The sequence below is a fragment of the Pipra filicauda genome, unplaced genomic scaffold, assembly GCF_003945595.2.
Source record: "Pipra filicauda isolate LSUMZ 115617 unplaced genomic scaffold, ASM394559v2 scaffold141_size4267151_pilon, whole genome shotgun sequence".
Classification (NCBI taxonomy): Eukaryota; Metazoa; Chordata; class Aves; order Passeriformes; family Pipridae; genus Pipra; species Pipra filicauda.
In genome coordinates, this window is record NW_024103896.1 from 3352883 (window position 1) to 3371306 (window position 18424).

At 36.4% G+C, this 18424-nt stretch overlaps 1 protein-coding gene across 8 annotated transcripts in view; it reads right to left on the reverse strand.

The window, feature by feature from the left end:
- PICALM (phosphatidylinositol binding clathrin assembly protein) overlaps positions 1-18424 on the reverse strand; it is a 67113-nt gene that overhangs the window by 38708 nt on the left and 9981 nt on the right. For all 8 annotated transcript variants that reach the window (XM_027719841.2, XM_027719845.2, XM_027719844.2 and 5 more), the window contains exon 2: positions 1638-1780. In XM_027719841.2, the coding sequence (XP_027575642.1) occupies positions 1638-1780 (143 nt within the window). The remainder of the gene's footprint in view (positions 1-1637; positions 1781-18424) is intronic.

Sequence of the window (18424 nt, forward strand, 5' to 3'; positions counted from 1 at the left end):
AAATGATTGTATAGAGCTGCTACAAAAAAAACCAATCATTCACTTTGACAAAAGACAAAGATAGTTTTGATTAGTGTAACATGTACTACTTCATTATTTTCACTAGCATACATAACTTACATAGAAAACAGACTGGAGAAGGGTAAAGGCAATCAGTACCTAGCTATAAATGAATTAAGCAAAAGTTGGAGGACCAATTGCCTTACAGTTTTTCCCAAAGGGATTTACAGCTTCTCCATAAACTTCTAGATACTTTCCTAATTTCAAGCACTGGAGCAGGCTGCCCTAGGAAGTGGAGGAGTCACCATCCCTGGAGGTATTTAAAAGACACGTGGGACTTCAGGACATGGTTTAGTGGTGGGCTTGGCAGTTCTGGGTTAACAGTTGGACTAGATGATCTTAAAGGTCCTTTCCAACCTAAATGGTGCTCTAAGTATTCCATTTCCATGCTCGTTGTTCAGAGTACTTTTTCTAGCTGTGAAAAGTTTCATCTTGAGCAGCAAGCTTACCCTCACTACGTCTGTACCACACTCACCAAGTAAAATTTGTTTGGCAGTTCTATTCTTCAAATGCAAAGTATTTCAGATAGCAGTACTATGAAATACCTCTAACTACTATGAACTGCACCGATATCAGTTTAAAATTCACATGACTCAAAGTGCAAAATGTATAGTGTGTTTTGGAAAGTGTCAATTATCCCAGTGATAAAGTTTAAAGCTTCAAGTCAACAACAGAAGTTTGCCCTCTTGTGGCTTAGTTGGCTTCACAGAACAGATTTTCATCCAGACCAGCAATAATATGTAAGAGAAACCAGTCTATGTTTTAAAAACTTAACCTCCCACCGCAATCCAGCAAAATCAGCCAGAGGAAGCAGTTACACAACCTATAAAAACTCTGAATGCAACCTGAAAAGTTTTGGTGATTTTCTAAAGCTATTGCCACAGTTCATATAGCTTACCTTATTCTGACTGTTTGAAGTAAAAAGGAATGTTTGCAAACACTTTCTAAGAAAGCCTTAGAAATACAGTTCTGTTTTTTTTAAATGTAGAAAATTCAAGCTGCTGCTATGTTGGCGTTTTGAACAATAAGGCCCCATAGAATTCAAACTGTAAAACGAAACAAGCTTATTCCTTTCTGGGTAACTGTTTGTTAAATTGTTCAATGGCATTTGGTGTTATTTAGATGTTCACACTCAAAGCTAACTCACAGGCACACATTTGTCTTCACTGTAAATGGTTAGGGGGAGATGGCAGAAAGCAATTTAGAATCAAGTTATCCAGAAGGAAAGATCAGAGGATTAGCTACAGCATAAACCTAAAAATGCTTCCATTTTCAGCTTTTAGAATCCCATGAGAGTTAATTTCGGTTGGTTTTGTTTGTTTGTTTCATCAGTAGAATAAGAACACTGAAAAAAGGTACCTCCAGCATTCGGGACACTTACTTTTGATTCTAGAATTACAAACTTTAAAGTAGAAACAAAGTAGACAGACAGAAAACGAGATCTGTGTTAATGCAGAGCTAGACAACGAGGTAAAAATAAAGATTTTCTTACGAAGAGAATTAGTGGAAGGATTTAGCTGATATTTATAGGAACAAAAGGCTGCAACTGTTCTCAAACACACCATTTTTTGTATTACCTCATTTCCATACACCATTAGATGATGGGTTGTGATAAGAGATTTGAAGACCACTACCCAGCTACTGTTGGTCGTTCTTTCAAACAAACTGTCCGCCAGTTGTGGGATGTTCACATTCATCTCATTTGTGCACTGGATTAAATCTGCAATACAGAAGTTTTTGTTGTTATTATTATGAGTTCTGTGAAGGAAGATCGATAATACACAAAAAAACCCCCCAAACAAACAAAAAAAACCCCACAGTACATTCATTTTATATAGTAATATTTTCTATGAAAAATGAGGGGCTTTCCAGTAAAATAATTCATTTATTGAAAAGCACCACAGCACTGCAGTACCAGAACTTTGTAATACAAACTTCATCCTGCTCACTGTCAAGATTTTGGGTTCTCAACTGCTTTTGCAGCCCTGGAATAGAAGTACCTTAATGACTTACACTTTCAAACACCTAAAAGCACTAAACAGTAAAATAATTACTGCATGGTACTATTTAATTAAGTTTTACTAGAAGATTATGACTAGAATTAACTGTAATCTCAGATTTCTGGCCTCTTAATGGACCAGTAAACCCTTTTAGACATGGGTTCAATGTGATTAATAGAAGATTCAAATACTGCTTAGTCTTGATACAACACAATCAACACCTTCAAAAGGGCAGAGGAAATGTTAAGTAAAAAAAGGAGCCTCTAGCAACAGTGTAAGAAGCTGACAGATGAATTTAGTTAAAACAAAGCGGGTTGTTAACCAGGAAGATGGTTAGGAACACAATAAAACCTGAGGGTGGCTAGTTAAAACAAAGCTATGCAATTTCTGTTCAGTCTGGACTTGATAGTAGATAAAATCTAGTGGCTCTTCAAATAGTTGTTAAAAAAAAGTTACTCTTTCTTCCAGAATTGCTATTGTCGCACCTGTATAAACACAGGGAGCCATACTTAGAATACAACCAGAGTATTATCATCCAGTAATTTATTTCCAAATGCTGATGAAGAAAGATAATGATGCTATGCTGACAAATACAATAGGAACAACTATAGTAATATCCAGGTATGCTATAATACAGCTTGCTATTATTTAATAGGAAGCTTAACTTAATGCAACATACTACTGATGACATTTTACTACCATTATCACCCCAAAAATAAAACAGTAACTTTCACTCAAACTGACAGCCCTGCTAAAGGCCACAGCTCAATAAAAATCAAGACTTCAGTAAATCCTACACCTGCCTGTCTAAGGGCTACTAAGACATACTGGAAACATCCATTTAATTTGAAGGCAAATGCTTAACCTTCGCAGACAGTTTTATATCTTGCTATGAACAATCATTCATCTTGAAGGACTGACTCATGAAAGACAGCCAGAGCAACAGGTAAGCATGGCTACCACATACTCAGAACTAGAACAGTCAAAACTGAAAAAGCTGCTATTTCCATGTTTAAGTATTAAAGGAAGCAAGCAGGAAATGACTTCCACATTCATAAATGTAATGAGATCGAGAGATAAACCATTCCTTTATCTACAAGTAAAACTGTGATGGCTACAGGCATTTATGACCTCATTTTTAAGTCATGGTTATCTATTATTGGATGATGATTTGGGGCTGTTAAGACAATGCCAGGATATTACTCAGTAAGAGACGTGCTCTGAACTAGATCATTAAAACGAAGCCCTGCAGCTCCTTGATCTTCAGGTCTTCCCACCTAAGTAATAACACAAGCAGTTTTGTGCAAGGCTATCTGACAGGAACACACAAACACAAAGGTGTACACAGCACCGGATGTCAAGTCATACATTTTGGCATAAGAGGTTCAAGTGCATGTTAGAAGGTGAGAGCTTCTATTCTTAAATGCAACATTTGCCAACAGGTCAACAGTGACAAAAAACAAAAAAAGTGGCACCTGAAAATCTACTATCTGAAATAATTCTTAAAAAGCCACGAACACCCCAAATAAATATCCACTGTAGATGGTATTTTGTGTTAGGAGGGATGTTTTCTGAAATGCCACTGAACTTCCAAATCATGTTTTGATATCTGTTGCAGTGTGTAAAAGAAAACAGGCTCTGTAACCTAGCAGAACATCATCCTTCACAGAACTGAACTAGTAACCAACTGGGAAAGAAGACAGGCAAGAAGAGAAGCAAACAAGCAAGCCTAGCCTTGAATGGAAGGAAGTAAATTTGCAAATGCAAAGAAGGGAAAGACTCATTACAATATCACAGTTACTACAAACTAAGTTAAGTAAAACAAAGTTTCTTTCTCTACAAAATGCAGGATGAACAACTCTAATGTTCAATAATCTGGTATATCTTAATACCCCAAAGTACCTACATCATATACATCTCAGAAAAGTTACATCTCAAAGCTTCTTTTGAAAGTATTTGCATAAGCAATGCTAAATAGGTAAAGAAATATTTGCACACTTAATCCCAAATTAGATCAGCAATTTTTGTGCCAACCATAGCATAAGCAGCATAGTACAGACACAGCAGAAGACAGTACCCTGCATCCCACACAGCTGCACTGTCATATACTGTGTTTCTGCTCATTTATCCTATTCGCACAGACACCCTTCATTAAAGGAGAGGAACAAATATAAAGTTATTTTCACATCCTACATTTAACACAACTCATCTCACACCCACCTATGAAAATACTAACTATGTGTTTTGAAACCTAAGGGCCCCAAAGCAAGATATCAATAGTGCCAGTTTCTGGGTATGGCTATGAACACAGGTTTTGAAAAATAATATATTTGCACTCCCAACCAAAACATCTATAGCCTTTCAATTGTTTAGCCTCTGTTACAGGAAAGAACCAAATGATCCATTGCTTTACACAATTGGTAGTCACCAGGTCAAAGAAGTATAAAGGTAAAAAGTACAGTAATAGTAGAGCAAGACTAAAGACTCATACCCCAAAACCAAGCTGCAATCATCTACACAAAGCAGTTACTACAAGGCTATGGTGCTGAAGTACAGCATCTACTCCACACTAGGAATGCAGATGTGGATTAGCCAACCCCAGTAAATGACCATGAGTCTTGACCCATGGCAAACATGAGGCAGTCAGGCCGGATAATAAAGCAAAGGCGTCTGCCCCAAATGACCTCAGAGGACGCGTGTGCTTTCAGCGTGTGCCTGTGACCCAACTCCTTGTGCAGGACCTCTTTCTGCACCAGGCAGCCTGCTAAGACAAAGCTATGAAAGACTGGTCTTCTTTCCCACGATAAAGAACCACAATTTTTTAAAATGATTTCTTTTCCCAAAGTCTCACTCATATTATTTCCCAGTAAGATTATAAAGAACTCGCTTGAAAATAGCTTTTGTTAACAGTTTTGGTTTCAGATATAGTTTCAGACTGTATCACTTGCAGTAACTTGACAAGTAGGCTGACCATAAACTGGAATTACACACTTCCTGTAAAGTATCCCATTATTTCCAATGGTTTACCTGTACCTCTCATTTTGAATAATATTTCTATTCATAAGTATCAACCTGAAAATATTTAAAAGAATCAGATCGTCCAGGCCAAAAAGTGTGCCCCACACCCCTAGCTACTCCAAAATAGGTCAAGCAACTGTGACAGATATTGGTATCCATTTTGATAGCTATTGCTTTTTCATCCATTATACCACAGATGCTACCTAGAGTGAGCAAATAATTGGTTATGTCTTTCAAGTCGCTGATAGTTGGTCCAATTTTTTTAAATATATATAATGAGAGAGACAGTATCATTTCAGTAAGCAAGTAATTGAAATATTGATCATCAAACACGAGTAGGCAGATACTGCCAAGAGTTAAACACATCATATTCTTCAACCAAACAACCCACAAACAAAAAACAACACAAAAATCCCTAAAAACATAAAAGTAGAGTAAGATAAATGACATCCCAGTTAGCTAATTCTTTATTTACAGATAAGATACAGATGAAATTCTTTCAACTCATCACATAATAAGTTTTGGTCAAAAATCGAAAAGCTGGAAAATGCTGAACTCTTTTTCCCAATAGTCACCTGCCCATTTTCTACATCTCACTGAATCTGAATTCATGTTCACTAAAACGATTTAAAAAAATTAGATGATTCTGCTGCAAGATTCAGCAGTCGAGCTTTCCCAGGAAAAACTGCTGCAAAGTAAGTTTTTTAAACACTTATGTGGAAATTACTTGGGAATAGAAATTACTGTAGACTACATCATCCCTCCCTGAGTTGGGAAGCCACAGCAGAGTGAGTGATGTATGGAACAGCACCTCCAAGTAATATTTGCAGTGAAGGAGCTCATTGTGATGACAAAAAATTAAGTGAAAGTACGGCAATATACAGTTCTTCCAGACTGGCTAAAATTTCATCTAAAACAGGACCAAAAAAACCTTCACAGCTCTTCAAGCACACAGGTATGCATATATTGCAGTTTTATGAGATTGACTCTCAAACAATTAGGAAAAAAGTCCTGCTCTCCTGGGAAGCAGCTTGTATGCAATATTCAGGCTAATTACAATTAGATGATAAGTCACAGGTCTGCCAGAAACTCAATAAGTTTTCACAGTACGAATTAGCCCAATTTATTTATTTTTTAAAAGTTATTAAAAAGCAGCTCATAAAGAGCTCAACAAGACAAGCAGATCAGTTTCCTACTGCTCTTGTTTAAAGGATGTAGTTTTCCCACTGCACTATCCAATATGTGAGCCTCTTTGCTTGGACGGTGTGTCTCCTGTGCCCTGCTACAGGTACTACCATTGAAAAAACTCAGTGTCCCCCAAAACTGCTTCTTTAAAGAGTCAAGCCTGTGTTTAACGTCCACCCATGGGTCACACAAATTGGCATCACAAAGGCAGCATTGCAACTCGGTACAAGACTCAATGTGGAAATGGCCCTCTGAACAACAAAAGGGGCAAAATTTGCCTTAGTATATAGTTTAACTTCAGAACCTAACCAACATCAGAAGCACAAGGCGTGATTAAAGACAGGCATGTCTACCTTCAACACATTAAACAAATACTCCATTTCTCCCAAGCCAACACAAAATCAACATACAAAAGATACTATGGATGATTAGTCAAGTGAAACACATGTAACAGTCTGAGCTTATATATTCAGAATATGCATACCCTTAGCTCCAGGTGCAACAAGAGTCTCCAATTTATTCTGTGATCTTCCACAAACACACATTTGCACAGCTGTGCCCAGTAACAAGTCCTATATATGAACAGTTGTTAGATTTACTTTTTAAGATTATTCAAGTACCACCTTAATAAATTAAGTAAATAGCTCATTTCTTTCTATCATTACCTTTGGGCAGATGTACACATTACGTATCTCTGCCCTACCCCAAGGTATTGCCAAAGCCTAAAGGTCATTCTGAATCACTTTTCAGATAGCATATGTTGCTTTATTTCAGATAAACTCAACAGCCAGATGGAGAAAACAGAATCACAAAAGGATGCATATATAATCACACACAAATTAAAACTTCCACAAAAACTTTTCAATACTATACTCTCCCCAGAATAGTCAGAATCTAAATGATATAAAATACAAACTATCACAAGTTCAGCATGCCCAGAGAATTCAAGTTACCCAACAAACTACAAAGTTGTCAGGAAGCTCTTATTTGCCTTAACACTTCAACTTTTCTTGACTGGATGAAAGCTAAATAATATTAGAATTTCAATACACATCAATGGATCCAAAATATTAGCCAATATGCATCAGATCACATTTGCTCAATTAGTAAATTTTGTAACTGAAGTCAAAACACAGAGCAAAGTGGTTTTTAACAGTTTCTTTTTTTAAAAAACAGAAGGAAATATAAAACGTTTCTTGCATGAATGAATATTTATATGTCTTATGTCCACATAGAGGAGTTCAATAGAACACAATTAATTTAGTATAGGGAACACCTTTCAAACTGAAGAGATAACACGCCAGTGACTGACACTCCACTCACAGGAGGGAACAGTTATGGCTAATCATAATGGTGGAATACAGGGCCGGGCCTACTCTTAAGATGATTCTGCTCAAAAGCATGCATTTCCTTACGATCGATTCCCCTTTCACCTAGGGCCATACAAAACAATTTTCAGATTTGAGCAGAAGTTTTAAAAAGCTATTGATATAGGATTTTTTTGCTTTCTTCTACAGGACCAGTTTCTCCACAAGACATAACACTTTCATTTTATCATCCCTGTGAAAATCAGTGGGAAAAATTTTGGTGTCTCGACTTAACCCAACGGTCGCAACAATAATAAAATACTAATAAAAAAGATACAGTTATCCACAGTACTAATATTCAAGTTCAATTCCCTTCTCCAGTTGTCTAGATTTCAATTCATACAATGATTTTCAAACTATACCACTTTCCTCTATGTTAGGGTCTCATTTTCTTATATTAATACTTCTTGTTCTCTACAAGTATTTCATCACTGGAACAGAGCTGCTCCCTCATCTGGTTAGCAGTCTTAATCAAAATGCAAATCCTGAATACAAACATCTGTTAAACAGCTAAAACATTACCAAGGAGTAGGTGAGGAAATCAGCAGTGATGTGACCATTTCCCATGCAGTGACACACAGTGTAGCAGCAGCTGACACTGTCAACCTTACAAATTTGGTGGAAAATTTCAAATATCAGAAGTCAGCAAGTTTGCATCAAATTGGTTAATGATCTGAAAAATTATTGGCTTTATACCATCAGGAAGTCAGCCACTAGACAAAAAATTCCTTCCATTTTCTGTTAGGAATACAGTTTACAGCAAGCACTAGCAGTAGTGTAAAGTTTAATTTACTTTTACTATTTTATGAATTTAAGATTAACATTCCTCCTGCTTCCCCCCCAAACAGCTCATGAACTATATGCCCATTTTCATTTTAAATAGTCCTGTCACAGGTTCTGGAAAATCACACGTCACATCTTTCCTTTCCAGGAGGATGTAAAAGAAGTTATGGAATAGGGGTTATTGAGGAAAAAACAAAGAAACAAACATGATCCAGTTACACTAATGTAATATTTGCCAGCAGATCTTAAATTAGACAAACTGAATTTAGCAGCAGCAGTTTTCCATGGTCAATTTTATTCTGTTACTTACTAAATTAGAAGGTTTTTTTTAACTTGAGTGGTTTGCGTGAAAAGTAACATAAAATATTAGAAACATCTAACCTCTTCAAATTTCTATAAACAGGTCATCTTCTTTCCCCGAATAATTGGCAAGTCAAGATGGTCCACTGTTTTCAAGTGTTCAATATAAAGTAACAAGGAGAAGAGTTTTTCAACTGGCTGCTGCTGACAACTATTTTGGACTATGAAGGTAATTTTTTCTACTCACTTTGACACAATGATTAAGAGTTCACTCTAATTTTATCTTGTTACAAAAACTAAAACCAAAACTTGAAATGACTTCACAAATGCATACCAGTTTTACTCTAGGAAAACTCCTTGAAAACATTTCTAGAACATTTAACAGACACTGTTCTTTATTATTGAAATAGTAGAGGATTTAACTGTGCCATGAAAGGACAATTACAAAATAAGAAATCAGAAAAACTAAAATAAGAACAAAAGAGAAAGGTTGTCTGTAAAATCTATAATTGAAATCTGCTTCTATATATTAACAGTTCTGAATGCTGCAAACCCTGACACATTCAAATCTGATTCTACACATTCCAACTCACATTTTAAAATCCAATAACTTAGTGCAAGCATATGGTAAATTTCTAAATAGTCTCCTACCTCCTCCATAGGTGATCTCCTTATTTAAACATGAGAAATAGAACTGGAAAGTTCCTGGATGTAAATAAGTAATTTTCATTATAGAACCACACTATTTTGTCTAAAAATCATCCTCAAAATAGTTCTGAATATTAATGCAAGCAGGTAAAATCGTTAAAGTTTTAAGATTTATTTCTTCCTCAAAGAAATGCATTTGGTAATTAAAAATTAAGCTTGTGCCAAAACAGAGAAACCCCCAGTGACATATTGGAGTGATCAAACGAAGAAGAGTGATGTTAAATTTCAGTCTGAGCCACTCACTAAAGGGTATTTAACCTGCTAGAAGAATATTATGTAACAAGCATATATTTGAAAACTGAGTGAATACTTAAGTATTTTCTTAATTAATAGAAAATACCTGTATTTGCAGGTATTTTGTATATGCTAAACCCACTGTTTGTTCTAAATTTAGTTTTGTTTCTCTTCTGAAAAAACCCACTTGTACCAAACTACTTCTTTACTAGAAGTAGTTTACTATATAATATTTTCCAGTGGCTTCACCCAAGTATCCTTGAGAGGGTGGACAAAGAAATCTGGATTACACATTTCTAAAATAAAAAATCCAGTTGATAATTCTTCCTCTGCATACAGGAGCACTTTAAGAGTTAGATACACTGACTCAGGAAACAATTTATGGAAGAGTTAAAGAAATCTGAGAAGACCCATTTTATTCTGAACTTTCCATGTTTAAGAAGAACTGTGATTTAATCTAATTTATATTAGATAAGCAAGACAAAAAACGCATAGATTTATTATAATGCTGAATAACTTGTTCCACAGCCAACAATTTTTATTTTCATTTCATCAAGCTGCATCTTGCTTTTTTCTTCCAATTCAAATAAGACTATCATGTCATGTACTTAAAACTGCTATTTCTAATTGCAATTCTTACAAATTACTTTAACTTTATCAGCAACCCTGTGAACTCTGCATTACTGCCTTGGGTATCTCTTAACTCTAGATTTTTCTCCTATGGCAAGACTTGGCAGACCTGAAAAATACTTCCCTTTAAACTTGCTGAGTACCCTCAACACACTTTAAAGACTAACACTAAAATACAGCTAAATATTGCCTCAACAGCTCCAGCCACAGATTGTAATCACAACATTCTAATTTCAACTAGATTTGTCTCATTAATCCAGGAACAGTTACAACCACACTTACACAAACATTCAGTGTACCATGACAGCACATCAACAAGCTTGAGCAGTTTAGAAACTGAATATACCAACACCATAATCCTTGTTCTTATCTGCTCATCTAATCAGATACATTTCTCCTTTGAAAAAAATGACAACTTTAAGTTCTGTTCATCCTGCAAAGAATCACCATGTTACTCTTTCAGAGAAGTTGATTCTGCTAAATTCAGCATAAGAAAATAACCTGAACTGCCAGATCATCACAGCAGAATAAAAAAAATTAGTTATACACACTTAGGATCACCAACTTATAAAATAATTCATGTTGTTCAGAACCTCTGGACATCATATAAATTCCACTCAGCTACTGTAGACCCCTGACTGAATACACAGGCTGTGGTGCCTGGATCCCTCTGAGGAATGAGTTTTCAAAGTCATCCAAATGTGGAACCAGTATCAGGACAACTAGTTTTGTTCAGTGTTATGCCTTTTCCTCTCCTTTTTTACATAAGGAAAAGGCTACTAAGGTCCCAACGGAACAGACTTGGCACTAATGAATCTGGCTTCTGTGGCTGTTGCTACAAGGTAACTCATTCCTTCACTACCCCACATTTCTACTCTGAAAAGTACACAAATCATAGTACACAAATCATCATTCGACTAGATGTTGAAGAAAGTTTAACACATCACATAAGTTTTTTTTAGACCAACACAAATTCCTAGGATATATAACTCATAGGATACGTTTTCATGACACAAAACAGGATGGTCCCATTCCTGTCTCTACCTGCTAAGTCACACATTTCTATTGCTCATGTTTTGTCAGCGCTGGTGTACTTCTCTGAAACAATAATTTCTCGGAAAAGAAAAAAAACCCACACAATAAAACCTAACTTAAGTGGTGGTGGATGGGATAATGGGGATGACACATGGGGTGACACAACCCTCCATAGTTTTTTCATTATCCTAGAAGATAAAAAATGGCTCACAGAAGACCAAAACTGGCAAAAGCCACTGCAAGAAGAGGAGATGATGACATGCAAAAGTAAGAAGAAAAAGAGGAAAAAGAAGTGGAAAAGTCCTCCCACTTTGGGCAATAATGAGTGATTATGTTACTCAACTCCCCAGCTACAGTCACCCTCTGTTCCCCAAAGATGTCTGCATTGGCCTTCAGTGGTTACTGTACATCCCCATAATTCCAACTTTCCTTTGACTTATATCCCAAAAGCCTGATGTTCTGGTGCAGATTAAAAAAGAAACTTCCTCTTGTACTTCTCAGAGGAGTCTGAATTCTCTCCATAAAAAAAACTTTAACACAATGGAAAAACCACTATTTTCTTTATCAATAAAAGAAATATTTTTCTTTCAATGTTTCCTAACTTTCCAGTCTTCTTAATCCAGGTGATCTCCTCTGGATTCTCTACAGTTTCACTAATTCATATATACATATTTACATATAGTGTCCCAGCTGGATAATGGAAACAACTTTCTGTCCCATAATACGTTCTTACACAGACATATGGATGGATGCCCGTCTTTCCTGCATTCTCACACTGGTGGTTTATAATGAAAATTAAATGAGCCAAAGCCCCTTGCAGTGCTCCTAGACTTTCAGACAATCCTTTTATACTCAAGTTTTACACCGTCCTTACACATTTAGAACTCTGCACTTGCAAGCAATCACAGAACACTGCTCCAATTTATCAGGGTAACTTTGTTTTCTAATCTTGGTCTGAAGAGCAGCTGCAAACATTCCCAGCGTAATGCTATTCTATGTTGACACATGGTGTATACCAGCATACCAGTGATTAATAAAAAGCATCATAAGAATCAGATATGGACATATTCTCCACTTTAAATATCCTCTAATTGTGGGCAAAGTGATGTATGCAGTCTGTATTGAAGCAGCACTCATGCTCTATTAAGTTCAAGACTCCTGAAGAAAAAAATGCCAAAAACCCATCGTTTTAACCTGTACTCATCAGTTGTTATAACAGGAGAAAACTATCTTTGTTAAAATATTAAAATATTAATCAGTGCAAAAGTATCTAAAATATATTAAGTTGCCTTTCTAAAGACTAATTTTCCAGCTACCACTCACTCTTAAGAAAAGATTTTCTTCCTCAACAGAACAAATCAACTACTGCTTCAGCTCCCTAATACTGAGAAATATGCAAGACATACTAAAACTACTGAACACTTTTGCATTACATTCAATTCCTACGCTACCCTTTAAAAGCATTTTATCATGAAATCTAATCCAAAATAAGCATTAGCTCCCACACTTATGCTAGCACATTATTCCCACTGAAAAGTATCTGTAAACTTAGAACCTTGATCCTATCTTTAAAAACATGCTTAATAATGAGCCTATAAATCATAATCTAAAGACTCTTGATTACAGGATGAAAAATGTCTGTATCAGACAACCAACATGACAACTCTTGCATAAGCTGTACATTCAATCTGAGTATTTAACCCACTGGCCTATTTAAACCAGGGAGAAAAACCAATATTCTTTTACACTGATCATATGCTAATTTCAATGCATTTATCAATAAAATTAAGAATACCTTTGTTCAACAATAAGTCAGTATTTTCAGAGTGCATAACTGCCAACACTTGAGGATGCATCCACTGTTTCAGGTTCTGATGAGCTAGAAAGCAGAACCCCTAAGGGTTCTGTATGAGTGCTGCTATTTAAGAATACATCAGGACAGATGGCCAGGCAGGCTTTGATTCTGAATGACAGTCATTGGTTCAATATTTAAATAAATAATATATTAGAGTATAATATTAAATTATTATATTAAATATTATAATGAATACTTAAGCATCCCATATAATATTTATAGTGTGAATAGTCACACATGGATGGATGAAAGCACAATGAACTGCATTAGGAGGAACATTTTTATTTTGATGAAGACTAATTACTTTGAAAATTGTATCACTTAAACACTGCTTTCATCTCCTACTGAAAACATGAAGCTATTTCAAGGGAACAGTCTGCATACATGCAAGTTTACCCTATGATTTCACCTTAAGGTGAATAGAGAAGGCACATAACATGGTTTATAGATAACTGAGAGATCAGTATGGGATGCCAAAGATATTGGTCTCTTCATCACCACGTACACATTGAATATATTACCATGTTGTTCTCTACCTTTCTCTCTGACAGCAATAGTGCTCAAGCATACTGTAAATAGTGCCTTTGCATACTGTATATTTTTGGTTATAGTATGCACTTAAAGCCCTTTCCTTCTGCTCCAAAGGAACTCTGTAAATATTCTACAGCTATTGCATCTCCACGCAACAAAAAACAAGTTGTGCTAATGGATGTGTGTTTAAAACAAGACTTGTGAAACACATATACAAGCTGCTATTGTACTACCATTTGTATGCAATCAATCCTTGCAGATTGCTCTGGAATACCTCCCAGACTCATGCAAAGTACTAAAAATGCTCTTACCTGGCAGCTTGCTAGCAGTGGTAGAGTAACATTATTGTAGCCCAGCCTACTGGAACAAAGAAACCATTTTGTTAACAGCAGACACCACAGGAAAAAAAAATCCTCAATGAACACAACTCTACTGTAGTTTTGCAGCAAGACGACTTATTTTTTCAAGAAGGTGAGCCTTTAATGTAACTAGGGTTTGTTTAACTATCTAACCTCCTCAGTCCTGCCAGGAACTCCTGATCTCAACTTCACCTCACCTGCCTCACTGGCATGCAGATCGTACCTGTTAAAAAGTACACCCACAGGCAGCCAAAGTACCTATCATAGAACCATAGAATGGTTTAGGTTGGAAGGGACCTTAAAGATCATCTAGTTCCAACACCCCCACTACGGGCAGGGATGCCTCTAATGATCAGGCTGCTCAAAGCCCCATCAAACCTGGCCTCAAATACTTGAAGGGATGGGGCATCCACAACCTCTCTGGGCAAGGTGTTCCAGTGCTTCACCATCCTCTTAGTAGAGAGTTTCTTCCTAGTATCCAATCTAAACCTGCCCTCTGCTAGTTTAAAGCCATTCCCCCTTGTCCTGTCAGTATAAAAAGTCCCTCTCCCTCCTTTTTATAATCCCCCTCCAGGTACTGGAATGCTGCAACTAGGTCTTCCTGAAGCCTTCTCATCTCCATGCTGAACAACTCCACCTCTCTCAGCCCGTGCCACCTTCCAACACCTGTGGCTGCCTTAATCCTGCGTTACAGAAGAGCAAACAGAGAAAACACACCTGACTTCGAGCACAGCGCATTTTGTCAGTTAACACTCCTAGCACAGTTTCTAAATCTAAATACATGTATCTTCTAAATATACAAAGCATTCACACAAGTGTAATTTAGGTGCTTCTTAGATGTTTTGCTTCTGCATCCCTTTACTCTAAAAGATACACCAGAAGTAATTTTGCAGTAGTGATGTACCATCACGACAGCATAGTGAAACTGAAACCACCATCTATCATTAACAACAGCCTGACCTCCTGCCACCACATCATTGAACAGATTCTCAAGCCAAAAAATTCAAGACCTTTGTAATTTTAGAACTAATCACACACGTGTAATTCACATTATTTTCCCTTTGAATAGCAGTGTTGCATCTTTAATTAGACAGTTTAATAGACAAAACTAATGATAAAAAACCAAAGCCATCTGATCTTTCTTACTTCAACACACTTGTCTCATTTCAGTAGCTCAGAAGTCTTACTCACTATAGCAAAGCTGTTTGGAATATCTGTTATTCTTCCCTATTTTAAAATGAGACTTTGGAAATTAAATTTCCTTCTGAACAGAATCTTACTCAGAGCAAGAATAGCACATTTTTCCTGAATGCCTTTGGGAGTTGTCAGGAAGCATGTATTTAATGCCTCCATATTTGCCTATCTCCATCAATGCTGAAATTGTCAATGAATGTGTGTATATCCACCTCTGCCCAGCAAAGTTTCCCAGTCAGATTATGACCTTCTCTACATCAGAGTTTTTCCAGTTTCTGGAAAGCACTCATGGCAAAGCAAATCTTCTACTATGCAGCCTCCCAGACTGTGTAAGGCCTGCAATACACTAAGTGTTCTGGCGTTCTCAGCAAACCGGAAATTATATAGGATGGTAAATTCAATTTAACCATAAAAATATTTAAATGCATGGTAGGACATATTTCTTGGCAGATATCACCTTCTACAGCTTCACCTACAGTAAAGGGTTGCCTGGTTAACTACTGGTCCCCCCCCAAAAACCACCAAAAAAACCAATAAACCAGACATATAATTTTGTGGAAATACACTCCCTCTTGTCACGAGTTCACTCTAGTATGTTGTATGAAACAGCTGTACTGTCAAGAGATTCTAAGGGTGCAACAGCATCTACTACACGTCCTTTTGCCCCTACAGTATATTGGTTAGAAACCAATTGCTTTTTATGTAATTACACAGAGTAGCAAAACTAACGTGATAAAGGGAAAAAATCCGGGAAACTTTTGCACCTAACACCAAGGAAGCTTAAAACATACTATAAAATGGCATGATTATTACATAATGCTCTTTCAACATCATAAAGATGCAAAAATGACTAAGTAATTTGGGTTCATTTTAATATAGGAAATATCAAAAGCACAATACATAAGCTTACTGCAAATGGCACATTTCCCAGCATATAAGAAATAGAAGGAAGTCCAAAGTATTTAGTTTTTTTTAAATAGTGCTATTTATTACAAGATAGTGTTATATGCTTTTCCTTATAAATAGCACAATGCTCACACATTGGAGAAAACCACCTTAGATGATAGGCTTTAGTCCACATTCTTACCAAGAATAAACTTTGCACACGTCATGCTACAATCCAGCTGTGCAATATTTCCTATTTTGTACGGATAATCTGTGTATCTTACTTTTCTATTGATCTCTCAGGAAATACATACAGCAGTGTCCTGTCAGATGATCACTTACTGTTATAGCTGACTAAACAGAACTTAACAGGTCTTAATTAAAACTGTAGCTCTGATTTAAAGGTTTATAAACAATGACATAAATAGCCCTACAAAACTGGAAAAAGCTGAAAAGAGGGAAAAATAAGGCAAAGACAAAATCATGCTGCTAATAAGCGACAAAACACAGATTTCATGAAGGAGCTTTGCTGAGGAATATTTTTTTCCTTGTAGTTTCTATAAAAGAAGCTGGTCAATCCCAAACTAGTAATCCTCAATACTGTAACTAACACTTGCCCAAAGGTTGCTGCAAAGATTTCCTTACCAAATCTCAGTTAAGAGACCAAGGAGGAAAGCAATTTAAAATATTTGCCTATGATATCATACAGTGCATTTTCTTACAGGAAAAAAAAAATCTCTTGACAAATTATCTAAATGTGCAAAGCAGCAAATCCTCAAACTTCAAATATTTATTATTCAAACACCATTCAAAAACCTTCTCTTACAAAGTGATTGGCAGAACAACACACAGAACAGCACAGGTTTACACAGTTGGGTACTTGAGGTAACATCTCGGAGATCAAATAGGCCAAATTTTGTACTCCCTGGTGTCCTACAAAACAGTCTGAACACACAGCTTTGCAAAATGTGTCTGAGATTTATCTTTCTCTATAGGGAAAAACCAAAATAATAGTCTGTGCACCAGACGTTCTTATAGGACTTCTGTCTACTCCTAAGTGGGATTAATCTTCATTTTTCCCTCCCCCATTAGGAATAGGAGAAAGAAGCTTAACAAAAAGCATGGAGCTGCTCCTTCCATGCCATCCTATTTGGTGACAAGCAAAATTGTAAAAAAGTGTCACTATTTTCTAAACTATGATTTCTTAAGCAACTAAAAGAGCTCAAGACACATGTACTTAGAGCACTTCTTGCAACCATTTTAATAAAAGCTCCATTAATTCCATACCATCTAGTTCACTTTTTGTGCTTAAATTAGGTGAACTCATTAAAGGAGATTTGTCACTGACAGCCACTTTCATACCTTTTCTTTTGGCTAATACAGGCTCAGATTTTGACATGAACTGTTAGAAAACTGGATAAAGCAAAGCATCAGAGCTCAAAGAAAAATTACCTCTCTACCCCATCAAAACACAGGTATCACCACAAAACTGTTCCAACTGACACTCATGTAATGTAAGCGTGCGGTTCTCTCATGAAGGAAGGCAGTCAAGCAAAAGTACAGCTAAATTCTTCCATTCTATTAATAGAAAGGTTGGAAATGCCTGCCTAATTTAGCTTTTACTTCCTTCTTCAATTTAGGTTAGCATCTCCCATGAGATATTTGGAGCTCTCTGACCAAACAAAACTCACTCTGGTTCATCCAAGTACATCTTCGATGCGCATTTGAATAGCACCTTTATACAACGGCACAACAAAACCATCCCTCACAGCCCACATCAAAGTTGCTCAGAGTAATAATTTTAAAATATACTGTGATAGAGTAGATATAGATGGAGAAGGAATGATATTCATTTAACATGGAGAATGAAAATGAAGTTGAATTTTTCCAGCATCATGCACTAACCATTACTGATTTTCAATAGCTACAGCCAAGGATCTTACAAAGGAGAACCCATCCTCTTACAGCAAGATTGCTATGTCTGAGTTTCATAAATCCAGATCAGCTCTTTCCTTCGTTCCCCAGTTTTAGAGACTGTTCCCGAGCACTTCATAAGTTATCAAGTTTCAAAGTTTCAGAGCAAACACGGAGTTTCAAACTCTAAGTTTGAAATTGGATGGGTAAAGGAAATTATAGACAGAAAGAACTTCTCAGCACCCACAGACTTCAGACAGGAATTTCTCTATTTACCATGCACAAAGACATGTCCCTATCACAAACAGCCTCTAAGATAAACTAAAGCCAAGAGCAGAAGTAAATAACATCTGCCTTTCGGTCTTC